Source organism: Marmota monax, unplaced genomic scaffold, assembly GCF_021218885.2.
Source record: "Marmota monax isolate L192 unplaced genomic scaffold, Marmota_monax_Labrador192_F-V1.1 WCK01_AAM20220418_F8-fsc00004, whole genome shotgun sequence".
Lineage (NCBI taxonomy): Eukaryota > Metazoa > Chordata > Mammalia > Rodentia > Sciuridae > Marmota > Marmota monax.
The window spans coordinates 13,118,322-13,144,375 of NW_026692881.1; the positions used below are offsets into that span (position 1 = coordinate 13,118,322).

Consider the following 26,054-nt stretch of genomic DNA (forward strand, 5'->3'; position numbering starts at 1 on the left):
AGCCCATCCTCACCTCACCTTTGGTGCCTCCTTCCTCCTCTGGATTGCCCTGGATGCCTAGAGACCCGCTTGTCTGCCCCTGCAATGCCAAGTAGAGACTGGCCTATCCTTGACATCACTAACCTCTGTGAACAAACCAAGATCATCTGAGAGGCTGCAGATTATGGACACAGCCAGTTTCAGAGGTATATGTGTAGAGAGGGCAGTGTGGTCCTCACCCTCCTTAGAAAGCCCAAGACCTTTTATTGCAGTGTGGGTCCCATGTGCAGCCCAACTAGAGACAGAATTTCAATGGGTTGCAGCAGACTTGTTCCTTCCTGTCCTCTGTAATTGTGTTTCTGTGCAGCTGTGGAACAGCTGTGGAATCCCAGTCCAGAGGTAAATGATGCACTCTCAATGTTGGATAATATAATTCTTGGAAGTGGAGGTGGGGAGGAAAAAGTGGAAGAGCTATATTCATGGGCACCTTTTAAGTTCCAGACACCCAGCTATGCACTTTACATAAATATAATTTCTAATTCTCCCCGAGTCTCATAAGGAGATGAAATAACTTCATCAAAGCCATGGCTACTAAATGGGTGAGCTGGGATTCAAACCCAAGCGTGTCTGACTATCCCAGTTTATTTGGTTGGGTCATTTTATACCTGCAAAAACGGTAAGCATAAAAAACTCTAATAATTTCTATTGCTGGTGAGCAGAGAAGATGCAGTGATAGTTTCCAGGTATGGCCCCCCACAAGTCCCCTCATTCCGTGAGCTCACGCTGATTCTCGCATGCTGTGGAATCCATTTTGAATGTGGCAGAAGCAGCATGTTTGGAGTTCTGAATTCCAGGCCTTGGATGGTCTGCATCTTCTGCTTCCTCCCTTGGGGAAGCCAGTTGCCATGTTGTAGAACTTGTCAGTCTAGACAACTGAATGGGGAGAGGGTCCATGTGGAGGTACACTGGGGGACCAGGGGTGACTAAAGCTTTCCTGGACCTTCCAGCCCCATTCAGCTGCCAGATGGATGCCTTCAAGTTAGTGACCCCAGGCAACGTCAGTCCAAGAGCTGCCCCACTGAGCCCAGTCAGTCCACAAAGTGATGAAAGAAAACAAATCACCTTTTGAAGTCATCAAGTTTAAAGGTAGTTTTGCCCAATAGTCAACCATACGGAGAAGAAAGAGAAAATGAAATACGCAAATCCCAGAAATGCATATCCAAATTACTGGCAAACCCAGAAAAAGATGCTCAAAACCACCACCAGTCAGAGAAATATAAATTAAGTAACAATAAGCTGTTGTTCACTGGTTAAAAACACTGACAACACCTTGTACTAGTGAGGATCTGGGGAAAGGGGCACACTTATAAGTTGCTATGGAAATGTGAATTGTCACAACTGTAGACTTGCAATCTAGCAACATTTCTTAAAAACATATGAAGTGTTAAAGGCTATCTGTGCGGGAATGTCAGGCATTGTTCTTGGAGTCAAGAACCAAAAGTGAAAAGAATGCTAATTAAGAAGGGAACGATTGAACACATTATGATCCATCCGTACCAGGAATATTTTGCAACTATTCAAAAGCATAAATTTAAGTTAAAACAAGTACCTTGGAGGGGTTTCCCATGAAGTATTGACGAGAAAAGCATGATGCATTTAAGAATATGTATCAAATTTTAAACAATGACAAAGCCTATACCTGTATATATGCTTATGTCTGCTTACATATGTGCATTTCTATATAAGTATATATGTCAACATAGGTGCATGGTACACACAAAGTCATTAGCAGGCATTATCCAAGAGAGAGTAGAGGGTGGTAGGGGAAAAAGAAGATGAAGGGGGTACTAAATTAAAGGGAAAAGAACAAAAAGAAACACTAAGAAATAGTATATGATGACATCATCACATTTATGCATTTGTGAATGTGTGTGAAATTATATATACACGTGAATATGTACGAAAGTTATCATTAAAGCAAAAACATAAAGTAAAGCAAATAATTATTTCTATTTCATCGCTACATCCTTGAAACAAAGGATTCTGGTATTTAAAAATTATTCCCGCCAGGTATGGTGGTACACGCCTATAATCCCAGCACCTCCGGAGGCTGAGGCAGGAGGATCAGGAGTTCAAATCCAGCCTCAGCAATTTATTGAGGTCTAAGTAACTCAGTGATACCTGCCTCTAAATAAAATGCAAAAAGGGGCTGGGGATGTGGCTCAGTGGTTGAGCATCCCTGGAATCACTCTCCAATACCAAAAAAAATTTATTGCTTTGCTCTGCAGTTAGCTTGATGTAGAAGAAATGCCATTACTGACCATAAGCCGAATCCTGAAGGCCACAGCCAGAGGAGAGTCATGCAGGCTCTCTCCTCCACCCTCACTCTGAATGGGAAAGGCTTCTCCAAAATTGAGGTGCCTCCAGTGATCTCCAAGCTAGAAGCTCTCAGGACTGGTAGGCCACACTCATGTCTGAGCCTTGTGTGCAGACAGGCCATGGGAGTACTTCCAGGCTGACAGGTGGTCCCTGTCCACAAACAGCCTGCAACCTCACCCGTCCCCTCTCTAGGGGTTCTGGTCTAAGCCACCCCTCCATCCCCACCCCAGCTGTCCCTCTTCCTGGCCTCCCGGACCTCTCATTCCCTGAGATGCCTGATTCCCCATGTCTCGTCATCTCTCAAGCCAGGGACTGGGGAAGTGTGGAACTGATTAACAGGTATGAGTTCTTCTTTGGGAGTGATTAAAAAGTTCTGGAACTAGATAAATTGTGGGGATAGTCACGCCACATTGTAAATGTACTCAATGCCACTAAAAGTTACACTTTAAAATGGTCAATATGGTGAATTTGCAGTTATCTGGTTTTTGCCATTAAAAAATATAAAAGGTACCCAAAGACCTGGTGGGGCCTCACATACATTACCCTTTCTAGCTTCCTGGCTGCTGGTATTCAAGGCGGTAGCATTTGGCCAGCTCTCAGATGGCTGCTCTTCAAGGCCACCTATAAGAACAGAGAAAAGAAAGAGGAAGACACATCAGCCTTCTCTGCACCAGCTTCAGGAAGGAAGAACCATACCTGGTCATCAGCAGTGATTTGTTCCATCAAGATTTATTGAGCACCTACCATGTGATGGGCACTCTTCTAGATACTATAGCAAAAAAAAGAGAACCTACTTTTTTTTATAAACATGTATATCATTCACAAATTAATCAATTAATCTTGATCAACTCAAGAGCACTCAGAATCAAATTTACAAAGAGGCAAGCCAAAAGTCCACTTTCTGACTCCTACCTCCATAAGAAAGGCTCAAAGCATGTACAACCAGAAGAAAGAGATGTTATTCTGCATTTATGTATCATCTGTCAAAATGCGTTCTACTTTCATATGTAACTAATTAGAACAAATAAAAAGGAAAGAAAGCCCAGAAGCGAGAGGAAGCTGTCTTGTCTGGGGTCCACCCAGAAGGAATGCGGTGGCTGGTGCTCTGGGTGTTCTCTAGGAATTCTGGTTTCCCTTGGGGGAGAGTAACCTTGAAGAAACTGCTGTTCACTATATAATTAGATCCTGTGGGTTCTGCATCCACCAAGGACAGTGAGGCTGGTGTACGTTTGCCAGTGGCCACCATCCATACACCTGGTTTACATTCCTCTCCACCAGGACAATGTCAATCACCAAGTGCTTCCTAGTCCTACTGTGAGTGTCAGGTGCAGTTCCAGGCACTGTGGGTCCAGCTGTGAACAAGACGATGGGGTTCCTGTCCTCGAGGTGTGTACATTCTAAAGAGGAAGCTGGACAATAAGCAGGTGAGAAAACAGATGAAGAAAATAACTGCAGGTTCAGAAAGTGCTCTGAAGATCCAGTGCAGTGTGTGCCCAGGGCGACTGCAGGAGTCATGTGTAAGGTGGTTAGAAAAGGCCTTCTGGAGAGGTGACACTGGGATTGAAATCGGAGACCAGCAGGATCCGGCCACATGGAGATCTGGGCCAGAGCATCCTCAGGAGAAGGAAGGATAGAGAAAGAACCTGGATCCGGAGTGAGCTGGCCATGTGGAGGGGGGGAAGGCCTGAGAGGGAGGCAGGATCCACAGGGCCCTGCCAGTCATGCTGTGACCTTTGTCACAACCCTGTGGAAGTATTAAAACAGCAGAGGGAGGAGGGTGTATGTTTTTCTAAGATTGCTCTGGGGCAGGCAGAAGTGGAAGGCAGGTATCACTTAGGAGATTTGCCCTGGTAGGTGGGAGGACAGCACACTGCAGTAGAGGTGCTGGCACCTGCTGATCAGGAACCTAGCTGGGGGCAGAGCCAATAGCAGGGGCTGGAAGAGTGGATATAAGGGTGAGAGGGACCACCAATGACTGGTGGGCAGGGCACCAGGGAGCAGACTTGTGCCCAGAAGAGACAATTGCACAGATGAAAGCCACATGGAGGCTCTCAAAGGATAATCTATTTACAAGCATATATATATATTCGTTCATTCAACAAATATTTTTTTATATATATATATTATGCATAATGTATATATTATTATAATATATATATATATTACACACATATTTCATTTGTTTAGAAACTTAGAGTCTATAAAGCATTTCCCCTGTTTTCTTTCTCCTTTGATCCCCATTAGAACACTCTGTGGTAGGTGGGAGTGGAACCCCCATTTTACAGAGGAAAAGATACCCTAAGATGATTAGCCCAGAGTCACCCACCCAATAAGGGGAGCTGAGGGGTCAGGACGCAGTGTCCTGGCCAGAAACCCCTTGATCTTCCCTGTGCCACAGCCCATGGGTGTTCAGTGCTTCTCAGCATAAAATCTAATCCCTGGGCCACCGGAGCCCACCGGGTGACCCCCACACAATTCCTGCTGGATGCCTGACCAGGAAGCCCTTTCCCTCCCTCCCAGGACTCCGACCTAGCAGGGCTGCAGCTGCGGGGCCTCCTGTAGAGAAAGGTCCCGGTAACGCCAGGCGGGGACAGGAGGCTCCACACTGCATCCTGCTCCTTCTGCTGCCTTTCTGGCCAACTGGGAATCCACTCACACACTCCCTGCAGCTGCGGGGGCCTCCGCTGCCAGCTCCCGGCCCTCGGGGGATTCTTCCAGTTGCGATATCATTTCCTCTCAGGCTAAAGGTCGGGGGAAATCCTGATGGTCTGAAATCCTTCACCAGCCAAGGAATGTGCCATCTGTGGAGGGAAGGTGAGCTGCAGCCGGCTCGGCCTCCACTCTCTGAGCAACTGCAGACAAGAACTTGGGCCGTAGCATCTTTCGTCTGTCAAATGGGCTGTAGCAAGGACCAAATGAGGTAATAGGTTTGTTTAGGCATTCGTTCATTCAACAAATATTTATCCAGCACCTGCTACATGCCAGACACTGTTTCTGCTGCTCAGGATACGACACTGCAGAAACTCTACACTGACCTCATGGAAATTATATTCTGATGCAGGGTAGAGAAAAAAGCAATAAACAAATAGACAGCTAACTATTCAAGACAGCTGTTGATAAGTGCTATGAAGAAAATAAGTGAGGGCAAGGGGGACAGGGGTTTTCCATTTCAGGTAAGGTAGAAAAGCAGAAGTCTGGAAAGAACAGGGAAAGTCTGTGGCTATAGGGGAAGAGCATCCCGAACTGAGGGGCCAGCAGGTGCAAAGGCTGGGGCGGGAGTGTGCCTGGCAGTAGGGAGATGAGAGAGTGGTAGGCCGTGAGGTCAGTGGGAAGTAGGGGTCTGCAGGGCCAGCTCATGTGGGGCCTTGCCAGTCATTTTCAGGACTTGGACTTTTGAGTGATGTAGATAGGAGCCAGAGCACAATGAAAGAGCTTTGTAATTGCACCAGCTTTGTATGTGACAGGGGTTATTAAAAGTGGACAAGGCCAGGCATGGTGGCACATGCCTGTTAATTCCAGTGACTTTGGAGGCTGAGGCAGAAGGATCATAAGTTCAAAGCCAGTCTCCACAATTTAGTGAGGCCCTAAGCAGCTCAGCTAGACCCTGTCTCTAAATAAAATATTAAAAGGTAGGGGTAACCAAAAAAGAAAAAAAGAAAAGATGGGCATGGTGTACATGGTGTACATTACCCCAGCTACTCAGGAGGCTGAGGCAGGAGGATCACAAGTTTGAGGCTAGTCTAGGAAACTTAGTGAGAACCTGCCTCAAAATAAAAATTAGAAAAGGGCTATGGATGTGCTTAGTAATAGAACTCCCCTGGGTTTAATCCCCAGCACTAAAAGAAAGAAAAACAAAAAGGTGAATAGAAGGGGATTGAAATAAGATTCCATACAGCAGTGGAAGTCCAGTATTGATGGTCAGCAATTTAGACTTCCTTGGTTCCTACAAAGGGAAAGATGGAGGACAGGGGGAGAGCACTAGCTGTGTCTGGGAGCAGTACGGGCTCAAGAGGAGCCACAAGCTATAATGGAGAGAGCCAGGGCTGGGAGGGACTAAGAGCTCAGCAGCAGATAGGGGAGAGGAGAAGATCCTGATTTACTTGGGTTTCTGGTGCTTGGGGTTAGAGTAGGTGCAGAAATCCTGGAGGTGGGGAAAACCAGGTGCCCTAAGTGCATGAGCCCACCATGTACTAAGTACCAGTCATGGTGCTGATCATGTGCTAAGAACAGCACTAAGTACTTTCCTTGGAGTTTTCCAGTTCTAGCCTCATGGAGACCCACTAACACAGGGACCATTGACAGATGAGGGCCTCTGTGTGTGACTTGCCTGTTCTGAGGGTGCAGAGATGGTTAATACTGATAATGGCTAGAAGTGGGTGCTGTCTCATCTCACACCTGTGCTCCTTCCCCAGGAATGAGGACAAGCACAGGGGAGGCTCCTGATAGGGGCCATTTATTCCCAAGGGTCATAAGGCATTGCCCAGTGGGTCTATGGAAGACACCTAAAGACATGGTCGGGGCCATAGTAGTTAAGAACATAAATTCCTCCTCTGTCCTTATCCTCAATAGATGCAGGCTCCATCTTTTTTTTCCCCCCAGAAGGGCAGCAAACCTCAAGTTTCCAGTGTGGTCCAGTGGGATCTATTTGGAGTTCATGCTCTTCATCTCTTGCCACTTCCCACTCCCGTTGCAAGCTTAGCCACAGGAAGCACCTACAGTGACTGAATTTCTACTTTCATCCTCTTGTTCAGCTTTCTTAGCTACAAATACCTCTTCACTTGCCCAAATCCTACTGGTCCTTCAAGTCTCCATTCAGACACCACTTCTTCTGGGAAGCTGCCAGGTACTCCTCCTCCGTCAGAGCCCTTATCCTCTGCCACTCCCATAGCTCCCTGGCTCATTCACATCCCTCAGCACAAGGTACTGGGATCTCCTTTGTAGTGCACAGAATCCTGTGGGCTAGTTTTTAGCTTCTAGCGTCTTGAAGGAAGAGGCCTGGCACATAGCAGGTACTCAGTAACAATCGATAGATGGGAGAATAAGAAAACAAAAGAGCCAGTTTTAAAAGAAGGACTAGAATTCCTAGCTCAGTTTCACCATTAGAAACATTTGTCCTCATCAGCTTTTATGGAGAGGGGGAGGTAGCTATTCCTGGAACAATGGCTCTCAACCTTGGCTGCAATATTGAATGATCTAGGGAAAAAAATTTCGAGAAAAAAAAAAATACTGAGATCTGGGCCGTACCCCCAGAGGCTCTTATTTAACTGGTTGGGACAGCGTCTGGCCACAGGAACTTTGAAAATCTTCCTGGGTGATCTTGAGGCGCAGGCAAGGTGGAGACTGGCCACTCAGAATCCTCATCTCATTTCCTTACAGCTGATCTCCCGTCTCCAAAGCTCACCAGGAATGGAAGATGTGGAAATGGAGGCAGACGCATCAAACTCTAGGAAAAGCCATTCTCACCTCTAAATAGATGAAAAGTGTGCCTCTGTTTTCTGAAAAAGCTGGCTAATGTGTAAGATAGGTGAGGCTCAGGCTGGGCCTGCAGCTGTAGGCACCATAGAACAAGGAAGAAGATAGAGCCTGATGTAGACAATGACTGGGAGCAAAGTGGGCAGCATCCTGGGTATGGAGATATATTTTTCCTGGTGTATGATTGCAAGATAAAAAAATTGAAATAAAAATAGCTCCCCATATTTGGTCTTTGCTTAATTACCTCTTCAGTGAGAGGATATGCAAAGACCTTGTAGATTTCATTAGTCACAGGGGTTTATTCAAACGCCTCCTTTGCATAAGAAACCCAGGCTTACAGCTGGTCTCTGGGAAAGAATGCCTTCCAGGCCTTGAAAAGAGAGCTCTGGCCTGTTCGGGCTCTCACTGAAACATAGCAGAGGTCAGCAGCCCGTGATGCATGGGGCCCTGCTGAAATGTTTCTATCCAGCATTTGCAATTCAATCCCACAGTTTCCTTTATGGAACAATTCACTAAATTCAGAGTTGTTCTTTTTTCTAATTCACCATATAATTCACCTCCCAAGTTCAATTAAGAAGCAATCTGTTAGCAACTTTGGGAGCAAGCTGCTTTTCTTTGGGAAAGCCCAATTTTCTTCCGCTCCCAACAAAATGTGCCTTTAATTATATGCATCATATGATACATTGATGTACACACAATGCCCCTCCACCATAATTAATGAAATATTAACGATATCCATCCAAAGACATCTAGACAGAGAGAGAGCCTAGACAGAAAGGCTTTTCCAAAGCCCCTGTGCCATAGATCAATATTGCCCATTTGAACAATAGTGGCTATGAATATTCATTAATATGGACATTCATAAAAAAAAAAAACCTGTATTAATTATTCCTTCCGTTCTTCATTCTTAAAGCCTGATATTACTTGATCCTTGGTTTTCTTAAACACAGACTACTTATCTTTTTTTATCTGCAGATTATTTGAAAGAATATCACATATGTTATCCATTTAATCCTCAGGACAACCAGTGAGTATTATTCCCATTTTACCTGCAGGGTAACTGAGGCTTAGAGTACTCACAGTCTTTGAGTGCAGAAGCTGAGATTCTGTCTGGATCAGTCTGGTGCCCAAACCCTTCATCTACATCATATGTCAAAGCCACCCTGCTGGGGAATCCCCAGTTCTTATGTTGACTGATAACAGCTGTATTTACACCTTTGATCCATCCCAGGTAAATCTAGCATAAAATTGCTTTGCTTTACCCTAAGAAAACAGAAAATAATCTTCAGTGCAAGATCTTAAAAACAATTTTGCTTCTTAGTCCATTCATTCAAGACTCTTGGGTAAGCACCTGCTCTGGGTTCCTGCAGACAGTGCCTAGGGGCCTGCTTCTAAGGGAGGGGCTTAAGATTAGCAATAAGCAATGAGATCATTTTGTGGGATGATGAAGCACTTTGAAGAAACTTGAAACAGTTTTATGAAAGAGCAATGGGGAATTAAGCCCAGGAAAGGTCTCTCTGGGAAGGTGACATCTGAGCTAAGTAGTGAGAAGTGGACATTTGAAGAGAGTATTAGCCTAAAAAACAACACACAACTTTGAGGAGAAAAAAAAAATCCTGAGAAAGGAAAATACAGAGTCCAGTGTGGATGGAACCGGGGCTTAATGCCAGCATATAGGGACTGACACCTGAGAGGGCCACCTGAACAAGCCTTCTCTTCACAACCTCGTCTTAATTTGCTGGGCCTTTTGGTCACACATACTATGCACAGAAATCCTGCGAGTAAGTAATGTTATTCCTCTTTCACAGAAGAGAAACCTGAGGTTCATGAATAAGTGAGTAAGTTGTCCAGGGTCACCCAGCTAGCCCGTGGTTGGACTGTCCGGGCCAAGAGAGTCCACCTGACTCAAGAACCCTTGCCTGCGACCCTGTCCTCTACTTCAGATGTGCACGGGTGTGGACCGAGCAGCTTCCTGGGGGCAAGGCCAGAGGAAGAAACATCTATCTGCATGCCTCTGTCGAAAAACTACCTACAAGCCATATCTGCTCAGCTGAGGTTTCACTTATTCACTAGGAAAAAAAACAAAACAAAGGCAAATCTCCTTTAAAAGATTGATTTAGGAACAAACAAGCTGATCACTATGGTAATTAATGTGTAATCTTAAGCAATTCAATGCCAAGTGACTCTTATATCCATGCCAAATTTCAAATGCTACAGAAAGAAAAGGGAACATGAGTTAAAAGATCATTGCCAGAATTTGTTAATGAAATGACTTAATATTGGCAAGTGTGTAATAAAAATGGGAATTCTTATACACTTCTGGTGAAGAAATGCCATAAATTGGTAATATTTTATGAAGTAATTTTGAAAGATGTATCCAAATCTTTTAAACAAGGCAATAATATGATTTCTAGGTATCTGTACTAGAAATTAATTGGTAATGAAGACACAGTTCATCTCAAAAATTTTTAATATGATTAAAAAAGACTGTAGCAACAAATGGGATAAATTATGATATAATGGAACACTTTCACCTTTTAAACAGTTTTAGAAGTTTCCCTAAATGAAAAAAAGTTCATATTGTAAGTAAAAGAAAAAAAAAGCTGGTACACAGTAGGATTCCCATAGAAACCTGTATAATTCTATTTTTCATAGAAAATGTATACAAAAAACATACTGGATGGAAATACCCACAATGACCACTGTCGTCATCTCTGGTGGGCCATTGTCTGGTGAAAATTACTTTTTGTAATTTCCAAATTTTGTTCAACACATTATTTTCATAATCAGCAAGTAAAAGGATTTTCTAAAAGAAGAACTAAATGACAGCATACACTGTGCCTAAGAATGTGTGCTCTGCACTTTATAGTGCACACACAGGTGGGTGTGCACACACCCAAGTGGGCGTGCACACACACAGGTGGACATGTACACACATGCACACACAGAGTTGCCAGGAAAACCTTTTCCTGACAGAATAAAAAAAAAAAAAAACAGGGGGCTGGGGATGTGGCTCAAACGGTAGCGCGCTCGCCTGGCATGTGTGCGGCCCGGGTTCGATCCTCAGCACCACATACAGACAAAGATGTTGTGTCTGCCAAATACTTAAAAATAAATATTAAATCTCTCTCTCTCTCTCTCTCTCTCTCTCTCTCTCTCTCTCTCTCTCTAAAAAAAACAAATAAACAAACAAACAAAAAAAAACAGATGTGTTCATGTAGATGGGAAAGCTGTAATCTAATAACCCTTTTTCTGCTCTGACCACAGAAAGAAACAGAGTCCACAGCTTGTCAAGGTGGAAGAGAGGAAAGCTCATTGGTGAGAATAAGGGATGACCCCTCAGCAACTTCTCTCAATCAGTGGTGTCTTCCAAGATCCCATCTTTCCTTCTCCAGCCAAGTTCATGGGCAAATACCTGCAGCCTGGCACTGGCTGATGAGGCCTAGAACTTGCTCCTGCCCCAGGGAGAGGCTCTTGGGAAACTTTTTAAACTTGCAAATTTGAGTCCTCCTCTTTCAGCGGTCCATTTGCTTGATACTGGATCATCTTGAATGCTTGTATCTGCATTCCTCCTGTTCCCTGATTGCTGGATGAGTTTCCATCAGACCTTCTGCACAGGCATGCTCTTGGGATACCTATTGCTTACCTGGCTTCAAACCTCCAGTTTTCTCCTGATCCCTGAGCTCCAGGTATCCTTATCTCCTTGGTCCATATTGTTCACACTTAGCCTGGCCCTGGCTTCTTGGCTATGTCCACTTATTTACTGCAGCATAAAAACTAAACCACCTCATAGGGTTTTTATGAAGATTAAGAAAGGGATAATACATACAGAGCATGATGTCTGGCTCTCATCAGCACTCATTGAGTTAGTTATTACTACTATTATTATTATCATCATTATTGACTCCAAAACTGTTCTGACATCTGAAGAACCCAACGGAATGAAGCAATATGCTATAGGGAAAAACATGTTATTATACTTGAAGTTCAGGTCCTCATTAAAGCAGACTTAACGAAACCAAGCTCAGGCTGAGAATCCATTGATGGTCATTGACAATCAGTGAAAGGAAGGCGTCCACCATAACTAGGCATGAAACTTCTTTAAATCTTGCTCCATATGGTGCTGCTTGCCCATAACAATTTGAAATATTAAATAACAGTACAAAAAAAATTAACTGAAGATATACTTTTTAAAAAGGCTTACGTGACCAGTTTATATACGGTCATCCTGTTTTCTCTGGGAAAGTAGAGCTGATTGGCCAAGATTCCCTGTGTAATGGCTCCTAAGTTGCAGGCTGGCATTCGTGGAGAGTACTAATGAATGGTTATTGGATACTTTGCATATGCTGGACTTGCTGCCTTACCTGGATTTTCTCATGTACTTCTTACACAGTCTTTATGAGGTAAGGACTTAGGCTTAGAAAACTTTAACACAGTCAAAGTAAGGGGCAAAACCCAGATGCAATACCAGACCCATTCGTTTCCACAAGTGCTTTTTGCAATACAGGGCTAGAGAGTCAACCTTAATTATCTACAGCTAATATCCCAATAGAAAAGGTCAGGAAAAATCACAGGTTCTTCCTCCCGGAGCATCTAGAAGACAAAGAATCATGTTCCCTGGGAGAGCTTTCTGAGTGTACCTCTCAGGGATGGTTCTCGGGCTTCAGGGAGCCTTATGTATACTCTGAGATACTAAGATCCCAGGAGAGAGGGGCAGTGCCTCTGAAGAAGAGGAGTAGATGAGAGAGGAGGGCATCAAGGAGAAGGCAGAGAAGGAGTGGGAGTCTGAGACCCCAGAGACGCTGCCTCTAGCAAGCCATTGTCCCCTCCCCCAGAAGCTCGATCCCCCACCACCAGTGGGCTGCCCTAGATACAGGTGCTCTCAGACCCCAAACCAGGGTTCAGCCCATGCCCTCGAAAGCTGAGCAGGTCCTTCCTCAGCAATAGAAAACAGTCCCCTCTGGACACAAAGGAAGCCTCGCTCTTCAATTCTGGTTGATCTCAGAACCACAGGATTCCCCAGAGTCTTCCAAGATGCCCACCTCTAGCAAGGGTTCACCACCTGCCTTGAATCAAGGCCCATTGCTCCAGGTGTGCTGAGCCATACTGAACAGACACCCGGCTGTGAACTAGACTCTGCCCCACTGCAGAAGCCATGAGGCAGAAGCTGAGTGACAACTATCAGGTAAATGAAATCTCTCTCTCTCTTTTTTTTTTTTTATAAACAATATGTTTATTGCTCACAGTTCAGAGGCAGGGAAGCCAAGATCAAGGTACCAGCAGACTGATGTCCGGTGGGGGCCTGTTCCCTCTTGTCATGTCCTCCCTGTTGGAAGGGCTGGGGACACCCTCTGGCCTCTTGCATGAGGGCACCAATCCCATTCCTGAGGCCCATCCTGTGACCAAGCACCTCCTAAAACCCCCACCTCTTCATACCATCCCCTTGGGTATGGGGTAAATGAAATCTCACTCCCAACCTGGAAGCCCAGGGGGGCTTCCTGGAGGTGATGCAGGGAGCACTGGAGCTGACGCTGAAGGACAAGAAGGGTTTCAACAAATGGCGATGGGAGTGAGTCAACTTGTCCAGCCTTTATAACCTGACTGATCTTTGGCTTCTCTGAGCCTGTTTTCTAGCCCATAAAATGGGTATAATAGGATCTAATTTTCTAGGTTGCGAGCAGCACAATCATTGGGGCCCATAGCCTTGATTATTCTTCAGGTCACCTTAGGATGCCGCTACCTCGTATCTTGATGACCATGCTGTGGCCCAAGCTCTACCCCTGCTGACCATCTCCCCCATGCAGCTCTCCGGACCCCACCTGCAGCTAGATGAAGCGTTGGCCTGAACTTGCCCAACAGGTGACAGCTTGTCTCTGTCCACCCAAGGCCAACAGGTCAGCAGGGTGTGAGAAGGAGGGGACAACAGACAGGAAGGGGGTGACAGCTCTTTCCTTCACAGAAATGGCTGTCACCTGAACAGACAGGGCATTTGGCTCTTTGGGGTTCTGTGAAACTCTAGAGGGAAACTGCTGATCCTCAGAGGCCTTCAGGGAGTGAAGCTTCACCCAGTCTTCCAGAAGCTTCTGAGAAGGGTGATTTCCGAAGCAGGGAGTGATTGGGGTGGCAGCACTGGGGAGAGATCAGAATCACAGTCTTCATGGCTGGGGGGAAGCAGGAAGGGAGCAGTAGGGACTAAAGAACAGGGGACACTGATTAAATTCTTCCCTGAAACATGGAAGATCAAAAAGCTGCACCAAAAGCTAAAGCATAGGAGAAGGTTCTGGAAGAATCTTCTCATGATCCTTTAATTTCCTCTGGGGTCCACTGGGCAGGATCAGCAATGATCTCATTTATTTGCTTGTGTGTTCACAGCCCGTCTCCCTCACAGCCTAGAAAACACAAGCTCTGTTTCCTTCACTGGTGTGTCCCCAGCCCTGGCACGTGCTGGCTTATGGGAGGTGTAGGAACAATGGGCCGCCGGTGGGAGAGAGGATGGGGAGGAGGGAGGATGGAGGATGTGAGGTCAAGTGGGACATCAATACCCTTCTCCCTGCAAGAAGGGGTGATGTTCTGAGGGGAGGCAGGGCCATGGGGAGGAGGGAGGGATGCTTAGGAGAGCTGCTGAGGTGACAGCACAAAACAAAATCAGGGACCTGGGTGGATGTGAGGGGAGGAGGAGGGAAGGCTTTCAGGGATGTGATCAAGGCACCCACCTGCCCATTCTACACAGTGAAATTTGCCAATTAAAAGGAAAACTGAAGAGGGTCCATTCAGACTAGTCAACATAAGTGACATGGGATAAACTTGGTGAGGAAATGTGTATAGTCGCAGGAGGAGCAGTATACATTTTTATTGCAATTTGTAAAAGTAGTAAGTAAAGGAGAGACATCCTGCTCCCGGATGGATAGGCAAGACGGATACCTGTGATAGCTTCTCAAACTCTGGATTTACACCATCACAGCCCAAATTCTAGGAGAATTTTGTTGGAATCCTATTATATTTTGTAGAAAGTGATCCTTAAAATCATCCAGAAGAATAAACAATATGAGACATTTCAGTTCTAAAATTGAAGAGTGATATTAAAGCATATAAAGAAACTAACACAGAGAGACACACAGACAAATGGGACCAAACTGCTAACAGCACACATTAGAGCACACCATGTGATAAAGGAGTTGTCACCTAACATGAGGAAAGAATATAAAACAGATGGTGTTGAGAGCATGCTTCAGAAATTAGGGGGAGGGGTGTCTAGCCCACTCCCCAAAAAAGCCCAATGGATTAAAAACGTAATTTTTAACAAGCATAGAAAAACTACAAACAGAGAGAGAGAGAGAGAGATAAAGTTATTTTCCAAAGCTACGGTAGAAATAATCTTGGAAATTGAAAAGTTTAAGAAAAAGAAAACTTGGTTTGATAGTTTAGCTTCAGAAACTTTAAAACTTTGATGTCAGAAAGATGAATTCTCCAAAATGAAAATACATCTCCTATACAAGGGAAAATATCTGCACTGAGGATAACAATTATTATCCACAAATAAAGTTGTATAAATAGCTTGTGTAAATCAATGAAAAAAACTGTATCCAGTAGACACACAGATGAAGGAAATGAGCAAATATGTGAAAGAAGATAAATATAATTAAGTAGATACTACAGACTGAAGGTTTGTGGCTCCCTCAAAATTCCAATGTGGAAATCCTAACCCCTTGCCTAATGATATTTGGAGGGGCGGGGGCTTGGGGAAGCAATTAAATCATGGGGGCCAAATCTTCACGAATCGATCAGTGCCCTTATAGAGACCCCAGAGAGCTCCCACATCCCCTCTTCCAAGTGTGACACAGAGAGAAGAAGGTGCCACCTATGAACAAAGAAGTGAGCCCTCCCTAGACATGGAATCTGCCAGGGCCTTCATCTTGGACCTCCCAACCTCCAGAACAGTAAGAAACAAATACCTGATGGTTGTAAGTTACCCAGTCCAAGGTGTGCTGTTACAGTAGCCCAAAGGACTAAAGCAGTAGATGATCATTGTTACTGTTGGGAAATGAGGTGTCCCCCAGAAGCTCCTATCTTGCTACAGGGATGTGCAGAGGTGAAATTACTGGACTATGAGAGCTGTAACCTAATCAGTCCCTCCAATTTGAATGGACTGAGTGTTAACAGTAGGCAGGTAGGGCATGGCTGGAGAAGGGAAGGGGGTGTCAGGGGTATCGGGAGACAGGTAGGGAATAGCTGGAGGAGGCATGTCCTAGAAGAGTTCATCTTCCCTGTGGCCCCTTCATCCTTTCCTTCTCTCTGCTTCCTACCTGCCACGATTGGAGCCCTGCTCCTCTGCCATGCCTTGCCGCCATGATGTTCTGCCTCACTTTGGGCCCAGAGCAATGGTCTTGGCCCACCATGTACTAAGCCTTTGAAATCATGAGCCAAAACCAACTTTCCCTCCTCTAATTTGTTCTTGTTGGGTATGTTGGTCACAGTGACACAAAAGTGACTAACATGATCATATAGAAGTTCAGCCTTGAGAAATGAAGATAAAGCCCAAAACAAGGCACCATTTTTCAGCTATTAAATTAGTAAAATAAACAAAATAAATAAAACAAACAATTGTGGTGATCCTGGTGGAGGTTTAATTTTCTTTTTGGGTGGGGTCACTTATCTGGCAAATTTTGGCACGCATCTAAAATGTGCTCTTCATGAGATTAAGGCACTGGGTATGCACAGACAATGATAACTGACAAGCCTCAGACAGTGTGGGAGAAAGAGGAAGACACGAGCATCCAGAGGCCTCCCTGAGAAGAGCTGGTGAGCTCCAGGGAAAGGCGGAGGGGAGGGTGGGACCTTCCAGCACAAAGGTGGAGAGGAGGGCAGACTGTGGAGGACAAGCCGAGGCCTCTGCCCTGGGTCTCCCCTGGGCTGATCCCAACAAGCCTTTCCAATACCCCCCAGTACCCTCATGCCCACCGTCTCACCCACCTGCCAGATACCCTGAACCATCTACTTCCTGGGTTGCTCAGTTCTCACTGCCCAGTTCCCACTTCTATACCTTTGACCAGCTCCACCTTCCACCTGCAGCACCCACCCCATGGCAACCCTAAGCAAAATCCAGCAAGACCACTTCGGCCTCTTCCACAAAGCTATGTCCCTCCTCTGTGCTTTCTCATCTCTTTCATGACCTTATATTCCTTCCTTCCTTCCTTCCTTCACCCAACAAGCTTCTATAGGGTGCCTCTCTGTGCCAGGCACTGTACCAGGGACCAGGGCAGAAAACAGATAAGACACAGTCCCTGCCCTCAAGGGGCTTCCTGCCCTGATCCTATCATGCCTATAGTACAATACTTTGTAAACTAGGTGTCACCCCTGCAGGACAATGTTCTCCTGGAGGACCAGGATATCATCCTGTAAATCTCTAACCACGAGCTATTCATAGCAGATCCTTAGCAGGTTCAGCCAAAGTGGACTCAATTGGGTCAGCCATATTATTGCTATTCCCATTTACAGATGAGGAAACAAGTCCGGTGAGGTAAAGCACTTGATCTGTGGTCACCACCTGGTACCTGGCAAAACTGAGAGTCTGACTCCAGCCCTTGCTCTTCACCTCATTGCTTCTTCCCTAGTGTTATAACGGGAGCAGAGAAGGAAGAGGGAAATCTTAGACAATGCAAAATACTCAGTTCGGTGCTTTCATCCTGCAGAAAGAAGATAAAGTCAGTTCTCATTATTTGTAGGGGTTATGGTCTATGAACTTGCTGTGAACACTAAATTAGATAATACCAAACAATGGCTCCTAGGGAACAGATATATAGTATAGCCTACTAAACAGAAAAACATAAAGTATTATGTAATGCACTGGGCTGTTCACATTTCCACCAACTGATCAGTACATAACCTCGATTCATATTTGCTTCTGTTTAAAGGCACCTTATTTTATATTTGTCATTGATTCATTCATAGTGAATTCACAGGCAACAGCACCGTAACTCATGCCTGAAAGCAACACAGACCTTTATACAAGGCACATAACAGCCTTTTTGCCATCAGGAACACTAGTTAGCTCTTCAGCGCTGTACTTGGGGACCATTTTAAACATCAAAATCATCAACAAAAACAGAGCATTAAGTACACCACAAAAGAGACCCCTGTTCACAGTATGAGGGTTGAAATGTGGTCTGAAGGTACATCATCCGGCCTTAGCATAGCTACTTAAAATTTGTTCTCCAGGGGCTGTGGCTGTGGCTCAGTGGTAGAGCACTTGCCCAGCATGCATGAGGCACTGGATTCGATCCTCAGCATCACATAAAAATAAATAAATAAAATAAAGGTATTGTGTCCATCTACCACAAAGATATTTTTAAAAATTGTTCTCAGTCTGCATGTCTATGAACAACCACAAAAGTGCTGTATTGGTTTTAGCATTGCAAATAAAGTTAGGTGAGTAGAAGAATTCACAGATTGGTGTATTACGAGATCAACTGCACCTCAGTAAAGAAGACAGAGGGAAGAGACATTCACACTGATGGGCCCAAGGATTCCTCAAGTCCTCACCGATGGGCTCATGATAGACGCTTCATCTGAAGTGTCTGGCCATCAGCATCCCGCCTCATCAAAGGAAGGACACAAATGAACTGGCTCTCAAGATCAAGTGTTAGTTTCCAAGAAAATAAGTGGAGGCCTTGAGAGGAGTGGCCACTTTGATCCATCAGCAGGGGACAGTTGAGGGCATCAGCAAGAACCTGAGTTCTCCCAGCACACGACAGACTGGACTAAGGATCTTAGGTAAGCGGTTGGGGGTGATGGCATTAATCAGTAAAATACAATGACCCCTTTGTCCCAGAGAGGTTGACACCTATTCATGGTTCCATCATTGCATTTGTTGGGTCAGGAAGAATCTGTTCTGGTACCAGCACACGTGCAGTGCCCCAAGCCCTCCATGCCCCCGTCTGCCTTTTCTGTCCCCCCACCCTATACCATCCAGAGCCTGGGGCATGTCATGCTGCATTATAAATAGGTGCCAGAGCACAAATGTTTAACAGAAAGAAGAAAAGAAGACCCCCAAAAGGACCATCTCCCAGGCTGCCATGTCATAGTTGAAGTTCCGGGACACTCCTTTTCTGATGGAGAAGAGAGAAGTGACCTTGACCAGTGTCCTAGGACCTGAAATAGGGCCCAACATGGTGCCATTGCACACCGGCCTAAAGTTGGGGGTCAGGCAGGTAACATTTTGGGGTGAGAGAGGCTGGGTGTGAAAGATGACTAGGGAGTGATGGGGATGACAGCAAATCTCAGACACCTGCCCCTGTAGAGCCCAGCCCATCGTTATGCAACCCCACTGATTGTTGCCATGTGGGATTGCTGGACCAGCATGGCCACATCTTCTAACTTTTCAAGAGAAGCCAGAGTTCTGGGTTTTTATGAGAAATCAGATTTTTAAATGTTGGCAGTAAATTCAAAAAAGTAAGCACTACAAAACAAACAAAACACATCTGCAGACCAGATTTGGCTGGTGGGCTGACCGCTAAGACCTCTGAGCTGGAGGATGGATGGGACAGCCATGTTTATGGGCAATGCTAATGTCAGAGAAGGGAGGGAGGCCTTCGGCTGAGGCTGCCAAGCCCCAGGCATGCAAAGGTGTTGGAGAACCAGGGAAGCAGAAGCAAGCGGTAGCAGGAGCTTTAAAAGTCCACAGGCTCAGCACCAAGGTCAGCTGGGGCTTTGTCCTCAGGGTTTGTGGGCAAGCAAGGGTCATTAAAGGAGACTAAAGGGAAATAAGATGACAGAACACAAAGTGAGATTCCACTGGCAACTCCACCACCATCATCACCTTCTCTCTCTGCATCTCCCTGGAAACTACAGAAATAACAAACCAGAAAACATCCCCAGAAAAACATGGGTTTATCCAGGCCATCCTGCACATCAGCCACAGGACAGCAGGATAGGGAGCCACATCCCAAACTTACACCAGCAAGGCCACCTGCCACCCCTCAAGCTGTCTCCAGCTCTGAAGGTCCAGCCTGCTCATCAATGGGTGCTTGGTTTCCCATCCCTCCTGCAGCTCTGCTGTGGGAGAAGCTGGGCTTCCTGAACCTTCTCCCTCCAGCCCATGGCTGTTGTTGTTTTCTAAGGAGGGACAAGGGAAGCCAAAGCCATATTTCTGCCTGTATCTCTGGGAGCCCCCTGGAGGGTCCCTGGAAGGCCCCAGATTATATTGGATTTAACCAGACTGTTCTGAAGTTCCATGAGACATCAAATGAAGGAAAATCAAAGCCATCATGGGTGTCTAATCAGCAATTCTTATAGCAGACACCACGTGTCCCCTTCGCATTGCATTCAGGGAGCTCACCAAAGAACCAAAAGACTCATTGTTGGCGCTCAGGAAGCTTTGAGTCCAAGTCTCCATCTTATAGATAAAGAAGCTGAGATCCCCCAGAGTGAAGTGACATCCCCAAAGTCTTCCCTATCATAGGTCACTGAGGGTTGCAGCACTGATTTTGTCAAAAACCAATTGAATTTGTTATCATTTCCAGTAAATATGCTTGAACAGTCAGTGCATGCATGAGGAAGGTTGGTGTCCAGCCATAGCAAATGCACCAATTAAGAGGGGCTGAGAAACTCAAAAACAAAGGTACCTCACTTTAAAAAAACTAAAATGATAGGTCAAAAAGGATTAAGGGACTGGGCACTGTGGTGCATGCCTGTAATCCCAGTGATTCAGGAGGCTGAGGCTAGAGGGTTGCAAGTTCAAAGCTGGCCTCAGCAATTTAGCAAGGCCGTAAGTAACTTAGCAAGACTCTGTCTCAAAAAACAACAACAACAACAACAACAAAAAAACCCCAAAGGGCTCATAATATGGTTCAGTGGTTAAGCATCCCTGAGTCCTACAAAAAAAAAAAAAAAGTTAAGGGGAGATTACTTATTGAATGAAAGCATCCTTTATTTTTATCAAAAAGCATTCACATCCCATTCTTTTACATCAGGATGAGAAACACTTTTTAAATCTAGGCCACTGGTATTGGACATATTTATTGGAGGGCTACATAAATAAATAAGAAGAGTTACTTTTGTAGAGTTTATTTCATCTATTTCTACTTTAGACATCACCTGCTATTTAATCTAAGATCAGGAAACATAAAATCCCATTCAATCAATTCAACAAAACATACAGTCAAAGGAGTGTAAATTAAAGGCTGGGGATGTAGATGTGGCTCAGTGGTACAGCACTTGCCTAGCATGTGCAAGGTCCTACATTCAATCTCCAGCACTGAAGGAAAAAGAGAAAGAGAGAGAGAGAGAGAGAGAGAGAGAGAGAGAGAGAGAGAGAGAGAGAGAGAGTCAGATTAAGAAGAACCAAAATAACAATGCTTGTGAAGGTGAGGCACAGTCTTTCTGTCATCAAAGCTAGGAAGCAAATATTGGCTTCTCCTTTGATAAAAGTTGTCTCCAGCTCTTGTGAGGCTGTGTTCCCAAATTCTATGTATTAAGATGGCTGATGGGAACTCATAAAGTATTTTTCCATGAAAATGACATCATAAATGGCAAGATGAAGATGGGATTACCAGGCTTGTCTCTAAAAGCCAAGTTAACTCCAAAGAAAACTGGGCCATCACAGGGGGTCAGTTCACTCATCCACCACCTCCCCAAACCAAAAACTGCTCCATTATTACTTCTTCTCTTGGGCCACAGATCTGAACCCACTGCATGCTTTCATTGCTATTTCATTTCCACCTCCAATCTCCCCCCGGGAGGTTGTCAGTCTTCTGCTCAGCTTATTATATAATCCCCTCCCTTGGACATCTCTTCCACTCTCAGGACTTCTGCAGTACCCTGACCTGGGTACCACAAGTATGTACAAAAAAAAAGTTCACTTCATCCTTATGGAATATTTTGTTAGAATGCTCTGTAGTGTAGGCTTTCTAGTTGTGAATTCTTCTAATTTTTGTTTATCATGGAATGTTTTAATTTCATCTTCAAATCTTAAACTTAATTTTGCTGGATATAAAATTCTTGGTTGACATCTGTTTTCTTTCAGAGCTTGAAATATATTATTCCAGGACCTCCTAGTTTTGAGGGTCTGAGTTGAGAAATCAGTTGAGATCTGAATTGGTTTTCCCCCTATATGTAATTTGATTTTTTTTCTCTCTTAGCCTTTAAGATTTTATCTTTATTCTCTGTTAGTCATTCTCATTATAAAGTGTCTTGGTGTGAGTCCGCTGTAATTTTGTACATTTGGGGTCCTGTAAGCCTCTTGTATTTGATTTTCCATTCCATTCTTTAAGTTGGGGGAAATTTTCTGCTATTATATCATTGAAAAGATTGTGCATTCCTTTGGTTTGTATCTCTGTTCCTTCATCTATTCCAAGAACTCTTAAATTTGGTCTTTTTGTGTTATCCCATAATTCTTGGATATTCTGTTCATGGTTTCTTTTCATCTTCTCCACATGTTCAACTCTACTTTCAAGATTATATATTTTGTCTTCATTGTCTGAGGTTCTGTCTTCCAAGTGGTCAAGTCTGTTGGTGATGCTTTCTAATGAATTTATAATTTGGCTTACTGATTCCTTCATTTCAAGAATTTCTGATATTACTCAGCTTTAAAGAAGAGTGAAATTATGGCATTTGCCAGTAAATGATTGGAGTTGGAGAATATCATGCTAAGCAAAATAAGCCAATCCCACAAACCTAAAGGCCGAATGTTTTCTCTAATATGCAGATGCTAATTCACAAGAAGGCAGGAGGCACTAGGGAAGAATAGCGTTACCTTAGATTAGGTAGAGGCAAGTGATAGGAGGGGAGGGGAGGGGAGGGGAGGGGAGAGGAGGATAGGAAAGATAGTAGAATGCAACATGTACACTCAGAAAAATGAGAAATTATATTCCATCTATGTATGATATATCAAAGTACATAAATGCATTCTACTGTCGTGTATAACTAATTAAATTAAAAAATTTAAAAAAGAAAAATAAAGTTAAGGGATAATACTTATTGAATGAAAGCATCCTTTATTTTTACCAAAAGAATTCACCATTGCATTCTTTTATATCAGGATGAGAAACACCACAGGATTTCAATGGAGGATGCATCAGCTGAGGGATCCTGATGTTGAGCTAGGCATGGTGGCCATTGGGACAGGTGCAAAAAAGAGGAGACAAAAAGCAAAAATAAGAGACATTTTTGGCCCCTGAGAAGAGAAATTAGCCTTGTTCCCTTCTTTCCAATTCCTATTCCTGTCCCCAAGAGGTGCCTCCCAACAGCTCACGTGTAAGGCAATGCAAGAAGATTTAGAGGTGAAATGATTGGTTATGACAGCCTTAACCCAATCGGTGAATTAATCTCCTAATAGGGGTCAACTGCATGATAGCTATAGCCATTCTCTGCCTCTGCTACAATAAACTCTTTAACTTGAGTTACCTTGAGAGGGATTCTATATCTTACAACTGAAAGACCCTCGGCTATCATGTCAGGTGCTAGCTCTTCATTTGTCCTAGCCTCTCAAGCTAATCTCCCAATTTTGATTCAGGCTCCCAGATTCGTGCCTGGGAGGCTCCTGGCAGTCTGGATGCATACTCAAGAGCATCCGCCTGGCTGGCTGTGCATCCTCTACAGCTCCAGGTGGACTCTCAGCACTGCTTCTTCAAATCCTGACAAATGTAGTCATAATAGAGAGCAACTCAAAGGTAAATTTGCTTTTCCCAATCCTTCAAGTTCTCAGTGAACTCTGGCTTCAGTCCAAGCTGTAAGTCAGCCCAAATGAGGCCCCAGAGAGTGAGATGATAGCATCCTTATGTTGTATCCCTTTGTCCTTCCCAAAGAGCAGATGTGCACTTATCAGATGCTTCTTTATCATCTCAGATCAACTTATTAAATTAAAAACTTTCTGGGTGGGGGAGCTGCCAGGCCTTGCTGGTTCCTGTCCTGAGGTCCTCCTTTTCTGCCAGGGCCTGCTGACTTCTGTCAGCTGAGCTCAGGCACTGGCTCCGGCCAGCCTTGTCCTCAGGCAAGGGTTTAAGGATTTGGGACTCCACACTCAAAGAGGCTGGGTAGCACATCACCATTACCTCTGGTCTGGCTCTAACCTGGCCCCTGACTTTTATTTGTGCACTTCTGATTTATTCTAACTCTGTCCCCATCTTCGTCTCCCAGTCCAACACTCTGGCTTGCGTCCTCACTATCTCTCACTTCTCACAAGACCCAGGGATCCTTGCCTTGCTATTTGGAGCTCCCAGCATAGAACTAGAAGCTTGCTAAATGCTATTTTCCTGGGTTTCTGGATTCCCAGATTGGATTCCTGAGCAATTCCCAGCCTGGATGACAGTTGTCATCTAGAGCCTTCCGTCCAAGTGGGGACTTTGCCTGTTTTCGGGGGTAGGTGACCACCCATGCCAGCAGGGTTTTGATCCCAGGTCCCACTCCTCCAGCCTGCTCCATTTCTTTAGTGCACACAAAGCATGACAATAATCACTCTCATCATTAAAGCTCAGTCTTCTCAATGATGGGGGAAAGGTGGATATAGATATATCCTTGGTGCTGAGCACAGAAGGGGTTCCCCATTAGCACTGTCTACAGAAGGAAGGAAAGAGGGGAGGAAGTGATTCTAAACATAAAGCTGACATCAGAGAGGCAGCAAAGCTGTGGAGTAAACCCCAGGGGAGGGTGTTGAGGACGACTAGGAGTCCAGCGCAGGAAGATAAAGTTCTACCCTGTGGGAGCCCAGGAGAAGGCATATAGCAGGGACAGGATAACTATGGGTGGTCACCTGGATGCCTTGTCTGTCAGGAGGTGGAAGGCTGAGAGGAGCTGGGAGGAGTGAGCAGGAACTCCAGTACATGCTCTTTGACTCAGAGAAGTGCTAAGAACCATGTTTTCCATCTGGGAATCTGGACAGGGGACCCAGTATCTGGCATGTGGCTACAGGATGCCCTTTTTGGGCACTCCCTGCAAAGTGATGTGGGCATGCTCAGCCTCAAGGTCACAATCCTGGGCCTGAGAATCATTTTGTTGCTGGCATCCACCCCAAGCCAAGGTTTGCAGGATCACACCTTCAAGCAAACAGTCCCAACCCCGACGGCCTCTTAGGCAAGTGGGGGAGAAGAAGAACCCTCTATACAGTCCTGAGACCCTGGTTAGACCCTTGGATTTGATCCCTGTTATGGTTTAGATATGAGGCGTCTCCCCACAGCTCACATGTGAGACAATGCAAGGTTTAGAGGTGAAATGATTGGGTTATCAGAGCCTTAACCCAATCAGTGAATTAATCCCCAGGTAGGGGTCAACTGCAAGGTAATGGTAGGCAGGTAGGGTGTGACTGGAGGGCGTGGATCATTGGGAGTGTGCCTTTGGGGTTTCTATGTTGTCATGGTGAACAGAACATGCTCTCTCAAGTGCCCACGTTCTCGTTCTCTCTCTCTCTCTCTCTCTCTCTCTCTCTCTCTCTCTCACATTGCTTCCTGGTGTGATGTCCTTAGCTCTTCCCTCTACCACACTCTTCTGCCATGATGTTCTGCCTCAAGCCTCAAGGGATGGAGCCGGCCGTCTATGGACTGAGTCCTCTGAAACTGTGAGCTCCCAAATAAACTTTTCCTCCTGAAAAGTGTTCTTGTCAGGTGTTTTGGTCACAGCAGTGAAAAAGCTGACTAAAACAATCCAAACAGCACATGGGATCCACGGTTCTTGAGTATTTGCGGGGCATCATTTCTACCCAGTCTGCGGGAACGCAGGAGGCCCACGACTCAACAAAGATGAGTCACCGCTATTGACAGCCTGATGGAGAAAGGCAACCACTGCATGCAAGTAGGAGCAATGGAAGGTGGGATGTGGGGCAGCTCTGCTTGTCTTTTACATCACCTCTTGGATGGTGATGGAGAGACCAAGTGTCCATCAGCTCGCAGGACCAGGTTGGTGGTGATGCCGGAGGCTATTTCTAGAGACAACAGAGACCTGGATAGATAAAAGTCCTAATCTTTACCAATAATTATTTGTGTGGTCACAAACAAGTTACTTACCCCTCTGAACCCTGGATCTCACATCTACAGGTACAACAGTACCTACCATGCAGAGCTACTGTGTGAAGGTTAAGTGAGATCGTGTGTACAAGGCAATTAATCCATAATCCAACACCCACAAAATGGTCGTTGTTATTATTCTTTTCACTGTGGCTATTGAAGAGGAACCAGCACCTAATTGATTTTCAGACCTTGTGACCCTGGAGGTTGGCTCAGGATGATGAAGTCAGTCCT

The 26,054-nt window shown here is 45.0% G+C and overlaps 1 protein-coding gene across 1 annotated transcript in view; it reads right to left on the minus strand.

Moving 5' to 3' along the window:
* Tll2 (tolloid like 2) overlaps positions 1-26,054 on the minus strand; it is a 126,071-nt gene that overhangs the window by 61,404 nt on the left and 38,613 nt on the right. The window contains exon 3 of the mRNA XM_046450269.2: positions 2,902-2,979. Within this exon, the coding sequence (XP_046306225.2) occupies positions 2,902-2,979 (78 nt within the window). The remainder of the gene's footprint in view (positions 1-2,901; positions 2,980-26,054) is intronic.